The 18,552-nt window shown below is 41.2% G+C and overlaps 2 protein-coding genes across 2 annotated transcripts; one reads left to right on the forward strand and one right to left on the reverse strand.

The window, feature by feature from the left end:
• The first annotated feature begins 720 nt into the window (after positions 1–720).
• Positions 721–3,945, forward strand: LOC135770228 (olfactory receptor 52E4-like). The gene is made up of 2 exons (XM_065279958.1): positions 721–1,615; positions 3,884–3,945. The coding sequence occupies exons 1-2, from the start codon at positions 721–723 to the stop codon at positions 3,943–3,945; spliced, it is 957 nt and encodes a 318-aa protein (XP_065136030.1).
• Positions 3,946–11,481: 7,536 nt separating this feature from the next.
• Positions 11,482–12,414, reverse strand: LOC135770424 (olfactory receptor 52L1-like). The gene has a single exon (XM_065280120.1). It carries the CDS (start codon positions 12,412–12,414, stop codon positions 11,482–11,484), a length of 933 nt encoding a protein of 310 aa, XP_065136192.1.
• Positions 12,415–18,552: the final 6,138 nt, after the last annotated feature.

Consider the following 18,552-nt stretch of genomic DNA (forward strand, 5'->3'; position numbering starts at 1 on the left):
CTCTTTATATGTAACCAGTATGTACCTTTGAGTTACTAAATGCACTCTTTGTGTAAAAATGTGTAGTTTTTAAAAGGGTTCAGCAAACATTTCCTTGTACAGTATATCATTTGTTATTTTGAAAATATTACTGTAATATGTACGTCACATAACAACACCCCTTGCCATAGTTACACAGTAATACACAGTAAACAAAGAATCCATGAGTATAAATCAGATTGCAGAGGATATCAATAAAGCACATTGTAATAGCGATGAAGGATGAACACTTAAGGTGGCCAAACATTGCATTTATAACATTTTATGCATTTGCCATATGAAATGTAACAACATGATATAAACATTACAAATATAAAATATTAGGCCTTAATGAAAATATCAACAACCACTTCATAGCTTACAAACAATTTGTGAAGTGAACTAATAATTATAATTAACCTATTATAGAGTAATGTGTTTTTATTAATCATCTTGCATGGTACAGAATCAGCTTTGTATTCTGTTATGCTGTTGTTTGGTTTAATTTTTAGTTTTGTGGAGGATTAACATGTTCTAGTAAAACATGCTTTGTTTTTTTACAGGATGTAAGTTGCTGGATATGGCAACATGAAAGACCGTATGGCAACATAACTTTAAAGTTTGGATGAGATTTAAATGTCATTTATTTAAAATAGATCCTGTGTAGTGTTGATGTAAACATATAGGGGTCATCTATTCAACATGTCTTCAAATAAATCTGTTCAGTCATTGATGCTGACTCTACACTCATTGGAGCTGTCTGAGACAAGCATTCATTCAGCATTCATATTTGGACTATTGGCATATTTAATAATCTTACTCTGCAATTTAACAATTGCTTTTACTATTTGCTTTAATAGAAATCTTCACAAACCAATGTACATTATGTTATTGAATATGCCTATCAATGACACAATAGGTGCAACAAGTCTTTTTCCACAGCTATTGTATAGCATTTGGTGTCAGAATAGATTGATTTCCTATTCTGCGTGTTTCCTTCAAGGCTTTTTCGTGCACATATATGGAGGTGCAGCTCATATCATTCTCACAGCTATGGCCTGTGACAGGTATATTGCCATTTGCTATCCGTTAAGATATGGTGCTATTATGACCAATAATATCTTGTTGAGAATCATAACTGGAATGTGGTTCATTAATTTTATCATTATATTTGTACTTTTCTTGCTGCTTTTGCCCTACAAGATTTGTAAGACATACATGGATGAGCTTATCTGCTACAATCCATCTATTATGAAAATCGTGTGCGAGGACACACGAGTAAACAACATCTATGGATTGTTTATTTTATGTTCCTATCATATTGTTTCACTTTCTATTGTGGCATTTACTTACATTCATATACTGATCACTTGTATTACAAAGAAGCAGTCTGATGCAAAGAATAAGGCCCTTCAAACGTGTGGTACTCATCTGGTGGTCTTTCTGTTTTTGGAGTTCAACACTTTTTTCCCTCTTATTGCACATCGATCTGAATATGTTCCAGCTTATCTGCGCAGGGTTTTCTCTATATGTGCTATGGTGTTTCCTCCCCTTGTGAATCCACTGGTTTATGGTTTTAAAACTAAAGAAATCAGACAGAAAATTGTGACTTGCTTCAAGAAAAGGATTGGCAGTATGAACAACTAAATCTTGTGTAAAAACTGTTTTATATTTTATACATTATATTCATGATATATACAGTATATTTCTACCCTTTTTCAAGTGCCTCATGTGCATGTTGTTATTGACAATCATTTCATGCATACATTTCATTCACCAATAAAAATGTATTTTATTTCTTACATTGTTTTTATTGCCACTGATGATTGCAGTAAGAAAACAACTTTGTGTGCTTGCAGTAAATCAAGTTGCACTAAGCCTTCAGACACATCTGAAGCAAACTGAATGTGTAAATTGAGCCATATCCCAAAGTTTTTAGTAATTTAATGTCACCTACACTGTTTTTCACAGGATACAACTCGCAGTGAAATGTTTGTAAACCTTTATGAAACATTTTTTAATACAACATTTGCAAATTTCTATGCTAATCCACATCTTATCTTGAATTGGTGCTGGTGAATGTTAACAATCTAAAAACTGCTGGTAAAGCTGGCACAGTCCCTCAGAGACACACAGTTATTGCTTATATGTTTACATGAAATCCCACAGTTATCAGTCATTTTTTACATTTAAAGAGCATTTTATCCAAAGAAAACAATACTGGCTGTGTTCAAAATAGATCCCTACACCCTTAAATAATGCGGGGACAGACATTTTGTAGTGGTGTCTGAAATTATAGTGGACATGATCGAGTTCACTAATTTAATCCCATAATGCACCTCAATAATGAGTGTACAACCAATGTACACTCAGTTATCAGTTATTTGTAAATTTTGTAAATTTAAAGAGCATTTTTTCTCCAAAGAAAACAATACTGGCTGTATCCAAACTAGCTCCCTATTCCCTTAGATTTATCCATCCCAGCAATATCTTAAATGGTGGAGGGTGACAGCCAGAGGTGGGTAGTAAATAATTAGATTGATACTTTTACTTTTACTTGAGTAAATTATTGTATAAGTACTTGTACTTTTACTTGAGGACAGATTTTGGGTACTCGACCCACTTCTGGTGACAGCCTACCATCCAACCGATGCTGAAGATAAGAAAGCATAAAAACAGATTGGGCATTCTTGGGGGTTTTCTCATTGAGAAGAACACCATTTGAGAAACAGGTTCTATTTTAGTGTATAAGCATGTCTCGTAGATGGCCTCGCACTGCAGATATAGTGTTAGATACCGCTTGCTGAACCTCTGTGTCCTGTCCAGAGACCACACATGGAGGTTCCACAGGTTGGGATGCAGGTGCCATAACGTGCCCCCTCCTTGAGAAAGAAAGTCCTTCCTCAGGGGAATTCTCCGGGGAAGGGGGCTGTCGCAAGGAGCATGAGTTCCGGGAACCAATTTCTGGTGGTTCAGTAAGGAGCAAAAATTAAAATGCGCTCCTTGTCCTCCCTGACTGTGTGAGAAGCCTCACTGGGGGAAACTGGCAGACCCTGTGGCAGACCCCGCGGCCAGCTGTGTGCCAGTGCATTTATGCCCAGTGAACCATCGGTTAGTATATAAAACAGGTGACAATGAGTCGTCTCTGGGCAGGCAAACAGATCGATCTGAGCCCTGCCGAAACGACTCCAAATCAGCTGAACCAACTAGGGGTGGAGTCGCCATTCGCGGGGGCGCGCTGCTCATGAAAGCGCCCATTGGACGATCCCGGAATGTGAATAGCATGATGAGACCTCAGATTCTTCTGACTACAGAAGAGGAGATGACAGGCAAGATGCGACAGGTGACAAGAGCGTAACCCTCCTTGATGGTTGACAGGACGGTTGACGCAACAGTCGTAATGTTGTCGGTGCAAACTACTTTATCTTTATCTCAAAGCTCGTGAACAAGATGAACTAGTGCAAGATATATAGCCTACAACTCGTGGAAGTTGATCCCAGTGCAGCTGGGGTGCTGTCCAAACCCCTGAGACAGCAAGCTCATCGTACATGGCACCCCACCCCGTCGTGGAGGCATCTGTGTATACGCCAGCATACCTGGAGACTTGTTTAAGGGGTACACCAGCCTGAATAAATGATGGGTCTGTCCATGAAGTGAAGGTGAGGCAGCATGCAGGGGTAATAGTTAGACGTTGCACACCACTGTGCCACGCTCTCCTCCGGACTTGGTCGTGAAGCAAATGCTGAAGCGGTCTTATATCACGGTGTCACAGCCCCTTCTGCTGCCATATGCCCCAGGAGCATCTGAAATCATTTCAGTGGGATCCCCGTCTTGCTTTTGAACATATCCCAGCAAGACAGTATATACTGTACACGTGCTTCTGATAGACGTTCCATTAGTTTGACCAAGTCCAGTTCCATACCATGAAAAAAGATCCTCTGCACATGGCAAAGTTAGCTTTTTTCCCAGTTGACCTGAAGACCTAAACAAGCAAAATGCCTGCGCACAAAATCTCTGTGTTCGCAAAGCATCTGCCGAGAGTGAGCTATGGAGTCTGAATGGTAAGACAGTACTGATATGCCCGCCCCTTGAATGCAAAGCAGAGAAACGGCCTGTGTCGAGGGAGAATTAAGACGTGAAAGTATGCGTCCTTCAGGTCTATGATTGCAAGACAATCTTGGGGTAAGAAAAATTTGGGGGCCAATAGGCAAATTGAATCGCATAGCCAAGAAGGATCATACATGAAAGTCAATGTGACGTGCTGAGAAGCTGTTGCCAGGTGCCCAGAGACTTGATCACTTGTGTGTGCACTGTGGCTACACAAATAGAAGCATTGTGTGGTCCAGCACTCACCTGGCTCCGCTGATGGGTGGCAGGGTCGTCGGGACTCCACAGCAGGGTACTCCCTGCGGCACCCGCTGACGATAGAGGAAGAGGAGGATGGGCGGGTTTGTGGCCGCTCACAGCATCCAAATTCCTCTGAAGACCTGGAGAAGGAAAGGAAATTGACTCTTTGTGTGAGTTTGTGGGTGCCGGCTGAAAAGCCGGCGGAACAGAAACAAACTGAAACAAAAGATTCTCCACACGCCCCTTCTCCAGGGGAGGGAGTGGTGTGATCACAACCACCTCTATGTCGCCCGTCTCAGGGCCGTATGCTCTTATGTTTCCTCCACAAGAAGTGGGCTGAGCGAGTGGGGCGGGCTGCTGACAAATGGTTCCCTTGTGCTGCTGAGATGTAGTCTGAGGTGGGGGAATGGAATTGGCAGCTGCAAGATGCCCTTGGTGAGGAGCAGACTGAGGTACCAATGTAGATGGACCCGGGGCAGCTTTTTTCCATCGCAACATGATCTGAGCAATGGGAGATCACAGCATTCAGGAGCCTGTTTTTATTGGCGTCATTCATGTCCTTCCAGAAGGCAGCGGTGGTTGGACACAACTACATTGCAACCGCCCTCCTTAGTGGTTAGTGGTTCTGCCAGCAAGAGAGGTGAGGGGCGATGGCTGAAATGGCCAGTGACAAGAGGAAATTCGAGTTTTTCCAGACCAAGGCAGCTCATCATGAACCTGGGGTAGGATAGGTACTAGAGGTGTGGGTTGAGACACCTGAGCAACTCCAAAATACTAGTAGTAAAGATGGGACGGTTCAGGTGGGGGAAGTGGAGTCCACTCCAGCCCTACTTCTGCCATCGCCCAAGAGAGCATGGCCGCCATTTCCAGGTTGAACTCAGGCTGCGTTACTCGGCCCGAAGGTGGGAGTGGATCCGAAACCAGCCTCGGAAATAGACATACACTCAAACTCAAGTACAAAAATAGAAAAGAAAGAGGTGGAATCCCTGAGCTTTCGCTGTGATGCTGTCTGTCCAACCAACTTCTAGCAGGGGGCATGCTCCCCAGCAGGAAAGGTGAGAGCTTCTCAATAGCAGATACCTGCTGGCTTTCGAAGGGTAAAAAGCTGATTTGGTATGGCACCTGCAACTCATTTTAAGATCACGGGCGGGGTGGTGCCGGTTGATGCAAATACCTGCATGCCAAGTTCATTGGCGTTTTAGTAGCTTTTCAAAGTAGATTGGTCCTGAGAAACGTGTTACCAATTCATCAATCAAGATGTGACATTGTACTGAACGACTGAAAAGGAACTGTAAAGTGTCTTCTTTAAAACTAGATCAAGATTAGGCTTCTAGACCAAAAAATGCCAGAGTCATATTAATTTAAAGATGTACATCACCCGCCCACAAACACACACTCAAAAAGGCCTGCGCCAGTTAAGTGCAATTAAAGGGACACTTCACCGATTTGCATTAAGCTTTCTATCGTTAGAACCCCAGTCATGTTTTTGAATGGTCGTGCATCATTCCCTCAGTTTCCCTGATGGGAAAATACAGATTTCAGTGTTGCACTTCCTTCTTTCAATGATGTAAAAATCATCATTTTGCGTAATTGAAAGAAGGAACCGCTGTATCTTTGTCGAGGGTAAGACTACAGACACATTTTTCCAAGGTGGGGTATTACAGATCAGTGGGTGTTACTTACAAAAATATACGAACACAGACGAAAAATGATCAACCGCCATCTTTTTGCTAAGCTAAGCTAACAGACGTTGATGAGCGAGCCAGACTTCATGTTACAATAATAGCGGAAGGTAATCGATGTGAAATGGAAGAGGGTGATTTCGCAAGCGTTATGCTCTAATCTGAATTATTGTCTCCATGCTTTACAACATCACAACATCTACATTTGCGTGTTATTGAATAAAACGGCGATTTCCGCGTGACACTACGTCTTCTTCATGTTCATCAAGTTGTCATAATGAGACTGTCTGTCATAAGCACAAGCGCCCTCTAGCCTCACGTATGAATAAAACAGACAAACAGGGTGTGAATGGCTGTAGCCATTACCGTGTATGGAATAAATATGGATTAAATATTACCCATTCCTGCAGATATTTAAAGTAAATATTTAAAATGGAATAATTACTTCCCCAAATATCCGCACTTTGAATAAAAAAAGAGTTGTTGAGTGCTTTCATGACAACCACGCAGAAGGATTTTTCTCAATGACAGCGACTAAGGGTCTACTTAAAAATGTAATGGAAATTCGTAACTCCTGACAAACATGAAGACATTATTGTCACTATAGGATTTTCTGAATAAGATAAAGGTCAAAAACTGAATCTTAAGTCTTAACGCTTTTTAATGTTGTATAGTTTCTTGAGGTAAGTACATTTAAACCAACAGTAACTTTGAATTAATGTAAATAAAGATATCTTTAGGATGCCAGTGTCCTCGTGCAGGTTAACAGGGTTAGGTGCTTGTAAAACTGCGGCGTTAAATGCGATGTGGTCAAAAATTTGGGTGCACCTAACTTTTGATCTGGTGCACCTAAGAAAAAAGTTAGGTGCAACCATTGAAAAAAGTTAGTCTTGAGCCCTGTTAATGTTTCCTATATTTGCAAAGGTTTTGTTGCGATTGGTACAAGGGTCTTATTCATATATATACACAATAAAAAAAAAACTAAGAATAAACAAGGTTTAACAATTTACTTATCTGTATAGTGCTGTTTTCACTGTCCTCAAAACAGGCTGATGTCTTCCTTGCTCTATGAAGTCCCTCCTTCAGAAATACGTAATGAGCTCTGATTATGTAGTTTGTTTAGTGTATTGTGGTTCGATAGCAGCTTAGCTTAGCAGAGTCGTTTGAGCCAAAGCTGGTGACTGCCATATTTCTGTGGGCGGAGGTTAGTCAAAAAAACGTTTTACTAACGTCATTAAAGAAGGAAATAGAGGGCCAAACCGGACATTCGCTGTAGGCTTTGAAAAAGGAATTCTATTGAAGAAAATATATCGTCTGGCAGTGAACTTTGAGCGTTATCATTTTACAGGTATTTTTATGCTATTATAGCAACATTACACACTAATTAGGGTTTAAAAATGAGATCAGGAAGAACGTGACCTTTAAATGTTTTTTTAATGGAGTCAGATGAAACAACGAGGTAATGTTTATTCATTTATATCTGTTTGTAAACAAATGTCTTTAAACCAATTCTGTTATGTTGCGTAAAGGAAAGACAGTAATGCGCAAGTATCCTTTTGCCACATCATTGGCTACCATCGTTGGACCTGCGGGCAAACCCTGCAAAGGGACCTTACAAAATAGCTTTGTGAAATATTTTCTAACATTAGTGTTCAAAACTTCACAAACACAAAAGTTGTTTTCAAACTAACATATTCCCACAATTTCCAGAACTTTAACATGCTAATTTGCGAAAATATAGTTGTTCTTTTCCAGTGGCTCGCTGGGCTAGCAAGGTATCCTGGGTAATTTTATCTCCCACTTCGTTTTAAGCCTGCATCGGTCCTGACTACATTTTGAGGGTTGATCCTAACCCCCAATTTCCACCGACTGCGGAAAGGCTGCGGATCCGCTGCGAAACGGAGGCGGAGTCAATCGGTTTCTATTCAAGTCAATGTGTGTATTTCCACTGACTGCGTTCCGAATCCGTCACACGCAGAGCTTCTATTTTGGCCGGATGCCGGACAGCTCCGCAGGACAGAGCCATGACTTTATCGTGTGATCATACCTGAATTTGCAAGATCTCGTGTTGTGATCTGGGCTGGTTTGTAAAAACATTATAATTTAAAGTCATAATGGGCGGAGACAGAACTTGATATCACACGATCATCTTGTGAATTTGCGAGACCTAATTAGTCCTCGTCACTTCAGCACGCAGCCACTCTGCAACAAATACGGAACTGGTGGGTATTGGCGGACGGCGAAGTGGGGAGCCGTAACGTAGCAGAGCCGATCTGCAGCCGCTCCGCAGTTGATGGAAACCCAGCGTAAGCACTCCGTATTGCTCCCTAAAGTAATGAGATGCCCTATGTAGGGATGTACGGGAAGGGAAGGGGAGGTATTGAGATGGGCCCTAACGTGGAATTTATGTACACAAAAGCATATCTGAGCGTTGTTCTGATTAATGGGAGTGGGTTGCAGAGCTGTGCATTGTGGTGCATTGTGGGAGTTGTAGTTTTCCGTACAAATGTGCCCTAAAGTCATGTTCTGTCTTTTCTCGGTCAAATACGCACAAAATTCTAAATTTATGTTACATTTCGACTACAAATATGACCCACTTTAAATAAAGATGAATGTTTCTATCGATGAAATTTCCCTTTAAGTGTTTTATTTAAAGCAACACTATGTAGTTTTTTTTACCTTTAAATACTGTCTCTAAAATTATTTCAGTGATAGAACAACTTTTAACTGTACAAATTGTATTGTTGCTGCAACCTGAGCAGCCTTCTAGCTGCTACAAGCACACTCTGAAAGTGGAGGTGACGGGTAGAGCACACAGCCCCGCCCCTGCCTGCAGAAGAGTGTCTGATACCAGGCACTGTTGCGCTTTTCAACCACATGGGGGAGCTGTAAGTCATTTTTAAATGGAAACTACTAGGGGTGACCCCGAACAATCGAAGATTCGATGCATCGATAGGAGAAGCCTGATTCGACTACCAATCTCACAGTCGAATCGTCGCAGATGTGTTATGAAATGAGGATCCTTTAATTTTGGCCGTATGGGTGCACTGTGCACAAATCTGATTTCACATATAACAGCTTTCTCCCAATATATTAATATACTGAATATTATTATAATTCTGCAAATAATATGTGAAGTATCAGCTTTCAATAAATATTTTTAAAATGCGTTAATAAATCCAGCAACCCCTGTGACGGGGCTACACGACCATAAGAGGTTCCTATGTTAATAAACCATTGCCTCTTTGTTTCTATTTAAAAGAAAAAGCTGGCAATTCTGGCTATACTTTCATTCTTTTAATAATTTCTTTATTTTATTTTATTTATAAATCACTCTGGGTTACCTGATTTAACTATTTGGCTTGTGTTTTGTTTTTGTGCACTTGAGGCATTTTGCACATTTGTTCTGCACTTTGTTACTTCTGACCTTATTTTATAAAAAAAATGTATTTATTATAAACGTAAATTCTGATCTAATTTAAGTCTGTACATTTTGGATTGCTTTTCGTTGTATAGATTTTGCACTATTGCGTGCTGGCCATGATTGCGCATGCAATTTAGCCGAACGTGCTAGGTGCTCTTCGTCTCATATTTAGAAGTTCATCAAACTAAACATTAAAAAACGAATGTTTTCGACGGGTATACATTTTTAAAATGTATTAAAAACAGACTGGTTATTTTGTCAAAAGTTAAACTAAAAAACAGGAAAGCCGTTTCTTTAAATTTCGGTGATGAAACGGAAAATATCTGCACCGAACCTATATTTATGCCTGACACGACTGTCTTTCTTGTGATTTAATAATATGATCGGTGTTCACTTTCAAATGATAGAAAAGAGATTCCTGAAAAAAATAATATCATCAGTTGTTTCTGAATCTAAAGTGTATGGAGATGATCAAAGTGAAAGCAAGCAGGTATTTCTGTGCTAAATAATAACGCGTAGTGTCTATAAAATCATTAATTTAAGTGTTTTTATGAATTGTATATAAAGCTTAGTTTTTATAATTTGCAGTAACAATCACAAATTATTTGTCATTTCTCATTTGTCGTTTTTTTTTGGTCATGACTGCTTTGACGCGCTTAATCTCCAAATTAAATAAAAACACTGAATTAGCCGAGATTTCCAAGGCAGGATCACCTTTGTTATATTTTTAGGTTTAGTTATCAATTTTTTTTTGTGTGATGTTCTGTAGATCGTGGCTTTAAAATGTTATGAGGAATAATTAAACAATGTTGCCTTATACATTTTACCTTAAAAATATATAAATGCATCGTCAGTTTTGTCTTCGTTTATCACTTGAAAGACAGTTTTGGTCACTTTATCAGAAAGTTGTTTATGTGTGCTGCTTGTGAAAGAAAATAAAAGTTATCAATTTGTACCTGGTCTGACCCCCTCCCAACCCGATTCGACTATCGGTCGACTATGAAAAGATTTGACAATTCTGATTCGAATATGTAAATCCTTAGTCGAGGACAGCCCTAGAAACTACATAGTGTTGCTTTAAGTGTTTAATCCAGAAAAACCTACAGGTCATTCAAGATATAGGGCACAATACAGGGCTTCCCCGTAAACTTTACCCATTATTTTGCCATTCCTTTTTAATCATGCTCTATTAGTTGAGCTAAATACATTAAGAGGTAGTTTCCCGGACAGGGGTTAGACAAGTCCTAGACTAAAATAAATGTACGAGCTGTCCAAACTGAAAACATCTTGCACTGACATATCTTAAAGTTCATCAATACCATTTGTTTTGCCTTGAAATGCATCATGTTTTTAGTAAGACATGTTTGTTAAAACTAGTTTTATTTCCTAATTAAACTAAGGTCTAGTCATGGCTTAAGCTAATCCCTTTCCGGGAAACTGCCCCAATGTCAACTAAATGTGAAATTGTCACCTATTGTATTTATATCACATTTTTTGAAACACAGCAGAAATAAGCTGTAGCAATGAACATGTGATATGATATTCGTTGCTTTTAAATGGTTAAAACTGACACAAGTCTGCATTTGTTAAGTCTGCTGACACTTTATTAGTTTTATAGTAATTATGCTTCTGTAAACAAAACAAAAATTATTCTGTATTTTGGTTTAAATGTTTACATCACATTTTCCATGTCAAATGTTGTTCATAGTAAAAATTCAATTCATCAAACCAAGATTTAGCATTTGCCTGCTCTGCAGTCTTGTTTTTAATATATGAAAAAGTGGCCAAAAACATTCCATAAACATTATAAATCATTTCTTCATTATAGTAAATATGGCTTAAGTAGATATGTTGTTGTTGTTGAATTCTGCGGCACTTATAATTCAGTACATACTGCAGTGTAAGAGTAATAGAGTATGGTTTATAATGGTTATATATAATACATGGTTTCTATAGTTTATATACATTTATATATTTACATCTTGTCAGAAATTGTAACAGAAATGTACATTACATGGATATTTTTCTTTTAAAGACTTTTAAGAGATTTGTTCGTACTTCATGGCTGTTCAATCCATACACAATTGGATTAACAAGTGGAGACACTAAATAGACAAGCATCCCCATAATCTTTTGCAGATCTGGATTAACTGAGAACCTGTATGACAAAATAGTGAAAGTTCCAACTGTTTCATATATGATAAAGATAGCCAGTTGAGCCAGACAGGTATTGATGGCTTTCCTCTTTGCTTCAGACCTGCTTGTGGCCAAGCATGTGAGCAAAATTCTCACATAAGAAAATCCTTGAATAGAAATAGTAATAATTTGCATTGCTGTGGTTACAAATAAGCCAAAAATGTTATTAACTGTGGTGTCACTACAGGTGAGCCTAAGGAGAGAGGGATTATTACAAAACACATTCACAATGTGAGACCTGCATCTAGAATGCATTCCCTGCAACGAGAACAACACGACAATGAATGAAAGATCAAGACCCCACACAAGAGCAATAATTCCCATCACAACTTTCGGTGTCATGATAGCATTGTATCGTAGTGGCATACAAATTGCAACGTAACGATCAAAAGCCATGGCAGCCAGGATAAACAAAACATTGCCACCATACATGTGGAGTAAGAAAGCCTGAAACACACAGAGAGGATAATATGTGTAGTTGGTTTCTGTTAAAATGTCAGAGAGAACCTTGGGGAACATTGATGTGATACCAACAAGATCATTCAGGGGAAGACTGAACAGAATAAAATACATTGGCTTGTGGAGACCTTTATGCATCACAATGAGAAACAATAGAGTCACATTGCAAATAACGCTAAGAAAGTACACAGAGATGCCAACAAAAAATATAGCATATCTGACTCCTGGAGGGATGCAAAAAGGATCTAGTGTCAGCTCAAAGCTGACTATGATGGATAAGTTCTCCATTATCACTCTGGAATCTGTGAGAAATGGCAGAAAAGAGGTGCTTTAATATTTAACAGCAACAGATGTCATATCTATGAATTAACAATAAAGACACAAAGCACTTGAATGATGTTACTCACCTTATACATTAAAAGAGACTCAATGTTGCCTTGTACAAGGTAGCGGCAGTTCTGTGACGGCCAACTCAAACACTTCTTATAAAGACAGCTATGTTAGTGACATCATCCACATTAAATCCCCTAGACAACAAAGCAAAAAAATAACACGCTGGTTGTACTATACACTATAGGATCGAAATTATGGGAACCCTAATAGACTACATCAGCAGATCTTAAACTTTTTCAGTGTGTAGCCTCCCTTGTGTGCGGTGCATCCCTTCCGGCCCCCCACAAAATTAAATAATACATTCTCTAACTTAAAATTTAAATGAAACAAAAACTATTAAATTATACAACTCAAAAACAAAGACAGAATTTATGATAAATTAATGTATTTTATAAAATGTCATAAAACTATATTACAGCTCCCAGTTTGAGAACCACTGGACTACATCATTACGAAAATCACTACAATAAAAAAAACTAAAAGTGATGTCAGCTCAGCTGATTTTATTATTTTCTGTTTTTTTCTGAATAAAAGGTTTAGAAATGTAGTAAATATCGGTAAACCTCCTTTAGTCCAGTAAAAACTCTTGTAGCGCTACAATATAAATCTGACGAATGCACACCACCGTTCTTCCAATTCTTCTTCCAGGCACTTAGACGACTTTGTTGTAAATCAATGTGGCGTTACACGGATTCAAACGAAACTGTATTTCTAAATGCCTGAGGCGGGATTAAGGGGATTTTAAGCTAAAGTGTTTGATAAATGTATAATACCTGCTGAGAGCATTTGGTCAATATCATTATCATTATTATATTTTTGACAGAGGCAGTGTTTAACAGCTCTTGCATCTGAGGTCTTCATACACACATACAAATATTGAAGCCTAGAATAAGCATTATAAACCATAGACAGCGACACAGCGACCCCAATTGGATTCAACGGAGACAAGTGAAGTCAATTAGAAGCACACACTTCCTGGGGGTCGAGCGTACTGCGCAGACTCAAACTGAGCTTAATGAAGTAGAATGTCACATGAGCCACGTGATGTTACCGTGCCACGAGAAATCTGAATCACACACCGAATCTTGCAGAGATGGCGAGCGTGAACAGGAGAAAATTTTGGTAAGTATTTTGATTAATAATCTCCCTTGACTTTATGCCTCCACGTCCACCCGATTGCGTCATATATAGTAAAAGATTGCCTACGAGCTTCTCCTCCTGTCCATACAGTAATTTCTCTACTGTGCGACAGAGAGTCGCAGGTTATGACGCAATCATTATCCTATTTTTACAAAAACTGCTTCTACTGGACCATAACGTAAGATACATGGTAATGGAGCATTTATAGATTTCCGTGTTTCTTTAGAAAGAATTAATGGACAAATGGAGTCTTTAAATTCCTCAGATTTAAAGTTATTCACTGTCAAAGTGACGCCAAAATGAATGGGAGTCAATGGAATGCTAACAGTAGGTGGGGGTTCGCTAAGCAATGGCGGCGCCGGGGAAGCTTCAATAAAATATGAAACCCTGCCCCCCTGTTATAAACAAACTTTTGGCGCCTAGCAGTGGTAGAAAGATGTAAAGGCCCAGATCAATAACACATAATAAATTATATGAATGCACACACACAAGACATGCTTGTTATGCCTCCCCATGGTATACTTAACTATCAAATGAGGAGTGAAAAATTGACAAAACACTAAACTTGGGGGGGGGGGGTTGGACACAATGGTATATCAAAAAGGCAAACCACAGTGTAGAAAATCGTCTCGGTTACGTATGTAACCCTCATTCCCTGTAGGAATGGAACGGAGATGTCACGTTGTGACCGACGAATTGGGAACTCGCTTAGAGAGACCAATCTGCTTCGTATACTACTAAAATGCCAATGAACTTGGCATTGAGATATTTGCATAATGACGGCGCCGCCCCGCCAGGGGCGTATATAAGCAGCAGGTGCAAATATGGAAATTAGCTTCGTTTTTCGCTGAGAAAGCCGGAAAGTGTGACCGGCCGATAAACAGCAGGGAGCAGCCCTGTGGCGACGGGATGTGACGTCTCCATTGGAATCTGCCAGGGAGGGGCTGTCGCGAGGAGCACCAGTTCTGGAAACCAATTCCTGGTCGTCCAGTAAGGCGCGACCAGTAGAAGGCTCTCCTCGTCCTGCCTGACCTTGCACAGTGTCTGTGCGATTAAGCTCACTGGAGGGAATGCGTATTTGAGCATTCCCCGCGGTCAGCTGTGTGCCAACGCATCCACGCTGAGGCTGCCCTCGGTTAGTGAATAAAATAGGCGACAATGGATATCGTCCGGTGACGCAAACATATCTATCTGCGCACGACCGAACTTCTTCCGAATTAGCTGAACCGTCCGGGGGTGGAGTCGCCATTCGCCGGGGCGCGCAGCTCGGGAAAGTGCGTCTGCCGCTGTATTGAGTGAACCCGGAATGTGAATGGCACAAAGGGACCTCAGATGCTTCTGACTCTAAAGGAGGAGATGACGGGCGAGATGCGACAGGTGACAAGCATACAAAACCGCCTTCACGGTTGATATACGCAACAGTCGCAATGTTGTCGGTGCGAACTGTAATACATCCTTCCCTCGCGGCTCCGTAGCGGAGCATACGAGTCCCAGATATACAGCCCAACTCTCGCGGCAGTTGGGGTGCTATCCACACCCCTGACTGCAAGCCAGTCGTACGTGGCTGCTCATAGTTGCATCGTGACCCCCCGCTCACCGAAAGGAAGCTGACATAACCCTTAGCGGCTCCACCAGCGAGGGAGATGAGGGGTGAAGGCTGGAATTTCCATGTTCGAGTCAGCTCTTCGTGCCCACGGGAAAGGCACAGGAGGTGAGGACCGAGAGGCCCGAGCAGCTCCGAAGTACCAATCATGCATGCCGGTTCGGGTGGAGGGGGGATTAACCCCTCCAACTCTACCGCTTCCGCCGCTCAAGCGGGCACGGACGCTATTTCCGGGAGTATTCCGCCTCGGAGGAAAAAGGTAGCTCCCCTCTGATGCTGCTGAAGTGAAGGGACCAGAAGGAGGTCAATGGATTCGGCAGAAATCGTAGAACACGACTCTGCGGTCTCCATCGGAGCCTCAGCCGGCGGCGGCGTTCAGCACTGCAAAGGCGTGGATGTCGTTCCCGTAGAAACGACAGTCGTCTCCGCAATCCAAGAGGTTTATGCTCTCACAGAGAAAACAAAAATTCTCCACGAACGCATCCTCGAAGTGCCCGATGCCCAAGCACGAAGATAGCGCTCATGACCGTCCCTGGAACTTCTGTACTTCTGCATCCAAGATCGCACGGAGGAAAAGCTATCCTGAAAAGGACGCTGATCTCCGAATATACGAGAGAGTGGCTGTCTTTAAAAAGACACAGAGATTTCATGTATCACTCTTTCAGGGAAATCACTCTATAGGTGCTCAGCTGGTGATGCGCACAGGGAGAGGCAACGCACACACTGAAACTCAAAATAATAAAGAAGAGCAGTGGAACTGCGGCGTCTGCTGTGTCAGTACTGCTTGTCAAACCAACTTCAGCAACCGTTCCCAGAAGAGCAGAGAGTAGCTTCTCAGTAGCAGATATTGCCGGCTTTCGAAGCGAAAAAGCTCATTTCCATATTTGCACCTGCTGCTTATATATGCACCTGGCGGGGCGGCGTCAGCATTATGCAAATATCTCAATGCTCAAGTTCATTGGCGTTTTAGTAGTATACGAAGCAGATTGGTCTCTCTAAGCGAGTTCCCAATTCGTCGGTCACGACGTGACATCGTAGTGACCGACTGAAAGGGAACTGGGTTTTACTTAAATACAGAAAAAATACATAAAGTTTACAGGTAATAAAGCATACATTGACTACAACTGTGTTGGGCACGTCAGTGATAACTGCCCAATGCTCCATATCTGTGTGTTCACGACTTGCAGTGCGTGTGTTCACTGCTTACTGGTAGTGATGTGACATTTGGACATTAAAACCTCAAAGCTTGTGTCGAGCAAAAATGGGCGTGTCAGATGAAGTCTCGATTCAAAGCTTGTGTTGTTAGCATAGAATTCACGTGACCAATGACAAACTAAGCTTCACTTTCTGCTCGTCACGTGCGCACTTCGCATTGCGTATCAGAACGCTCAAACCCGATAACTTTTTTATTATTTTAACTAATTATTTTAAATTAATTTATTATATTGATCATTCACATGTTATACTCTAAGTGTTATTTGTACACATAAAATTACAATTCATCTGAATTTCATCAGTTGGTTCCTTGTTTGACAAAATATTCTATTATTATAAGTTATATGTTTTACAGATGGCACTGTTTTCGACGCTCAAAGCTTTTAATCTTGTTTCGAAACAGTAAAGGATTTCTTTGCGCTTCATCTGAGACTAAATTTTACCAGAGAGTCAAGAGTCAAGCTTGTAACCTGAAGGTCGCTGTTTGAGTCTTATGGCCACACTCTTAGAAAGGATGTGTTAATTTTTTACACATCTTTGTGCATTAAGCTTTTAACACATTAGGGCTTTTCACACCTGAAATTGTTAACCCTGGGTTAATCTAAAACCAGGGTTAACGGAATCCTGGGTTATTTTTTGCATGTTTCACACTGTTCAAACTTAACCAGGGGTTAAGAGATAACCCTGGGTATTCATAATTTGACGTTTCACACTGTGCATTCCTAAACCCTGGGTCAGGAGTCTCCAACCCAGCTCCAACACACCTGTCTTTAATTATCAAGCAACCCTGAACACCTTGATTAGCTGCTTCAGCTGTGTTTAATTAGGGTCATAACATTCTAACCCTGCTTCGTTTCACACTGCATGCATTTGGCACAGCAATGCGGGGTTAACACCACAAATGTGGTGCTAACCCTGCTCCGGAGCAGGGTTTCATAACCCTGGGTAAAAAGCGGTGCTAACACCGCTTTCAAATTACAGGTGTGAAACGCTCCTTAACCCAGGGTTAAAAGTGGGGTTTAGAATGAAGATAACCCAGGGTTAAGCGCAGTGTGAAAACCCCTATTATGTGTAATTTTAACATATTATGTGTCATTTTGTGTTAAAAGTAACACAAAATGTGTTGTTTAAAAAATAACACAGAGATGGGTGGATTCTGGGACAACGCATTTAGTGTGTTGTCCCAGAATCAACATGTGTTGTTCCCTTTCAGTCGGTCACTACGACGTCACGTCGTGACCGACGAATTGGGAATTGGGAACTCGCTTAGAGAGACCAATCTGCTTCGAATACTACTAAAACGCCAATGGACTTGGCATTGAGATATTTGCATAATGCTGGCGCCGCCCCGCCAGGTGCCTATATAAGCAGCAGGTGCAAATATGTAAATTAGCTTTTTATCGCTTCGAAAGCCGGCAGTATCTGCTACTGAGAAGCTACTTTACTCTGTTGGGATCGATTGCTGAAGTTGGTTGGACTGGCAGTACCACAGCGGACGCATCGCAGTATTCCACGGCTCTGCATCTGTTTGTTTGTTTTGAGTTTAGTGTGTGCGTTGCCTTTCCCTGTGCGCATCATCAACTGAGCATCTAAGTGAATTTCCCTAAAAGAGTGATACGAGAGAGCTTTGTGCCTTGTTAAAGGCAGCCACTCTCTCGTATATCCAGAGATCAGCGTCCTTTTCAGGATGGCTTTTCGTCCGTGCGATCTTGGGTGCGGCAAATACATGGGTCCGAAGGACGGTCACGAGCGTTGTCTTTCGTGTTTGGGCATCGAGCACGCAGAGGCAGCGTTTGCTGGGGGTAAGTGTTCTCACTGCAAGAACATGTCCCTTGTGGATTTGCGTAGGCGGTTTTCTTTCCTCCGGGAAAAGCGCAACCCTCGTCATGCGAGTGTTGAGTGCCACCACGGAGCGGCTGTTAAGCTCTCAAAGGACGACCTCCGCATCACTGTGTTGAGCCGGTCGGGGGATTCGTCCTCCTGCTCTCAGCCTCCTCATCCACAGCCAGTTGATGTGCCAATGGAGACTTCAGCGTCGTGTTCTACAATGTCGCTAGAATCTATTGTGCCTCCCT

Source organism: Paramisgurnus dabryanus, chromosome 8 (assembly GCF_030506205.2).
Source record: "Paramisgurnus dabryanus chromosome 8, PD_genome_1.1, whole genome shotgun sequence".
NCBI classification, from domain to species: Eukaryota; Metazoa; Chordata; class Actinopteri; order Cypriniformes; family Cobitidae; genus Paramisgurnus; species Paramisgurnus dabryanus.

Coding starts and splice junctions, on each gene's coding strand:
- LOC135770228 (XM_065279958.1), top strand. CDS start 721: ATGTCTTCAAATAAATCTGTTCAGTCATTGATGCTGACTCTACACTCA. Junction 1,616..3,883: donor TAAAACTAAAGAAATCAGAC/AGAAAATTGTGA, acceptor AAGACAGTATAT/ACTGTACACGTGCTTCTGAT.
- LOC135770424 (XM_065280120.1), bottom strand. CDS start 12,414: ATGGAGAACTTATCCATCATAGTCAGCTTTGAGCTGACACTAGATCCT.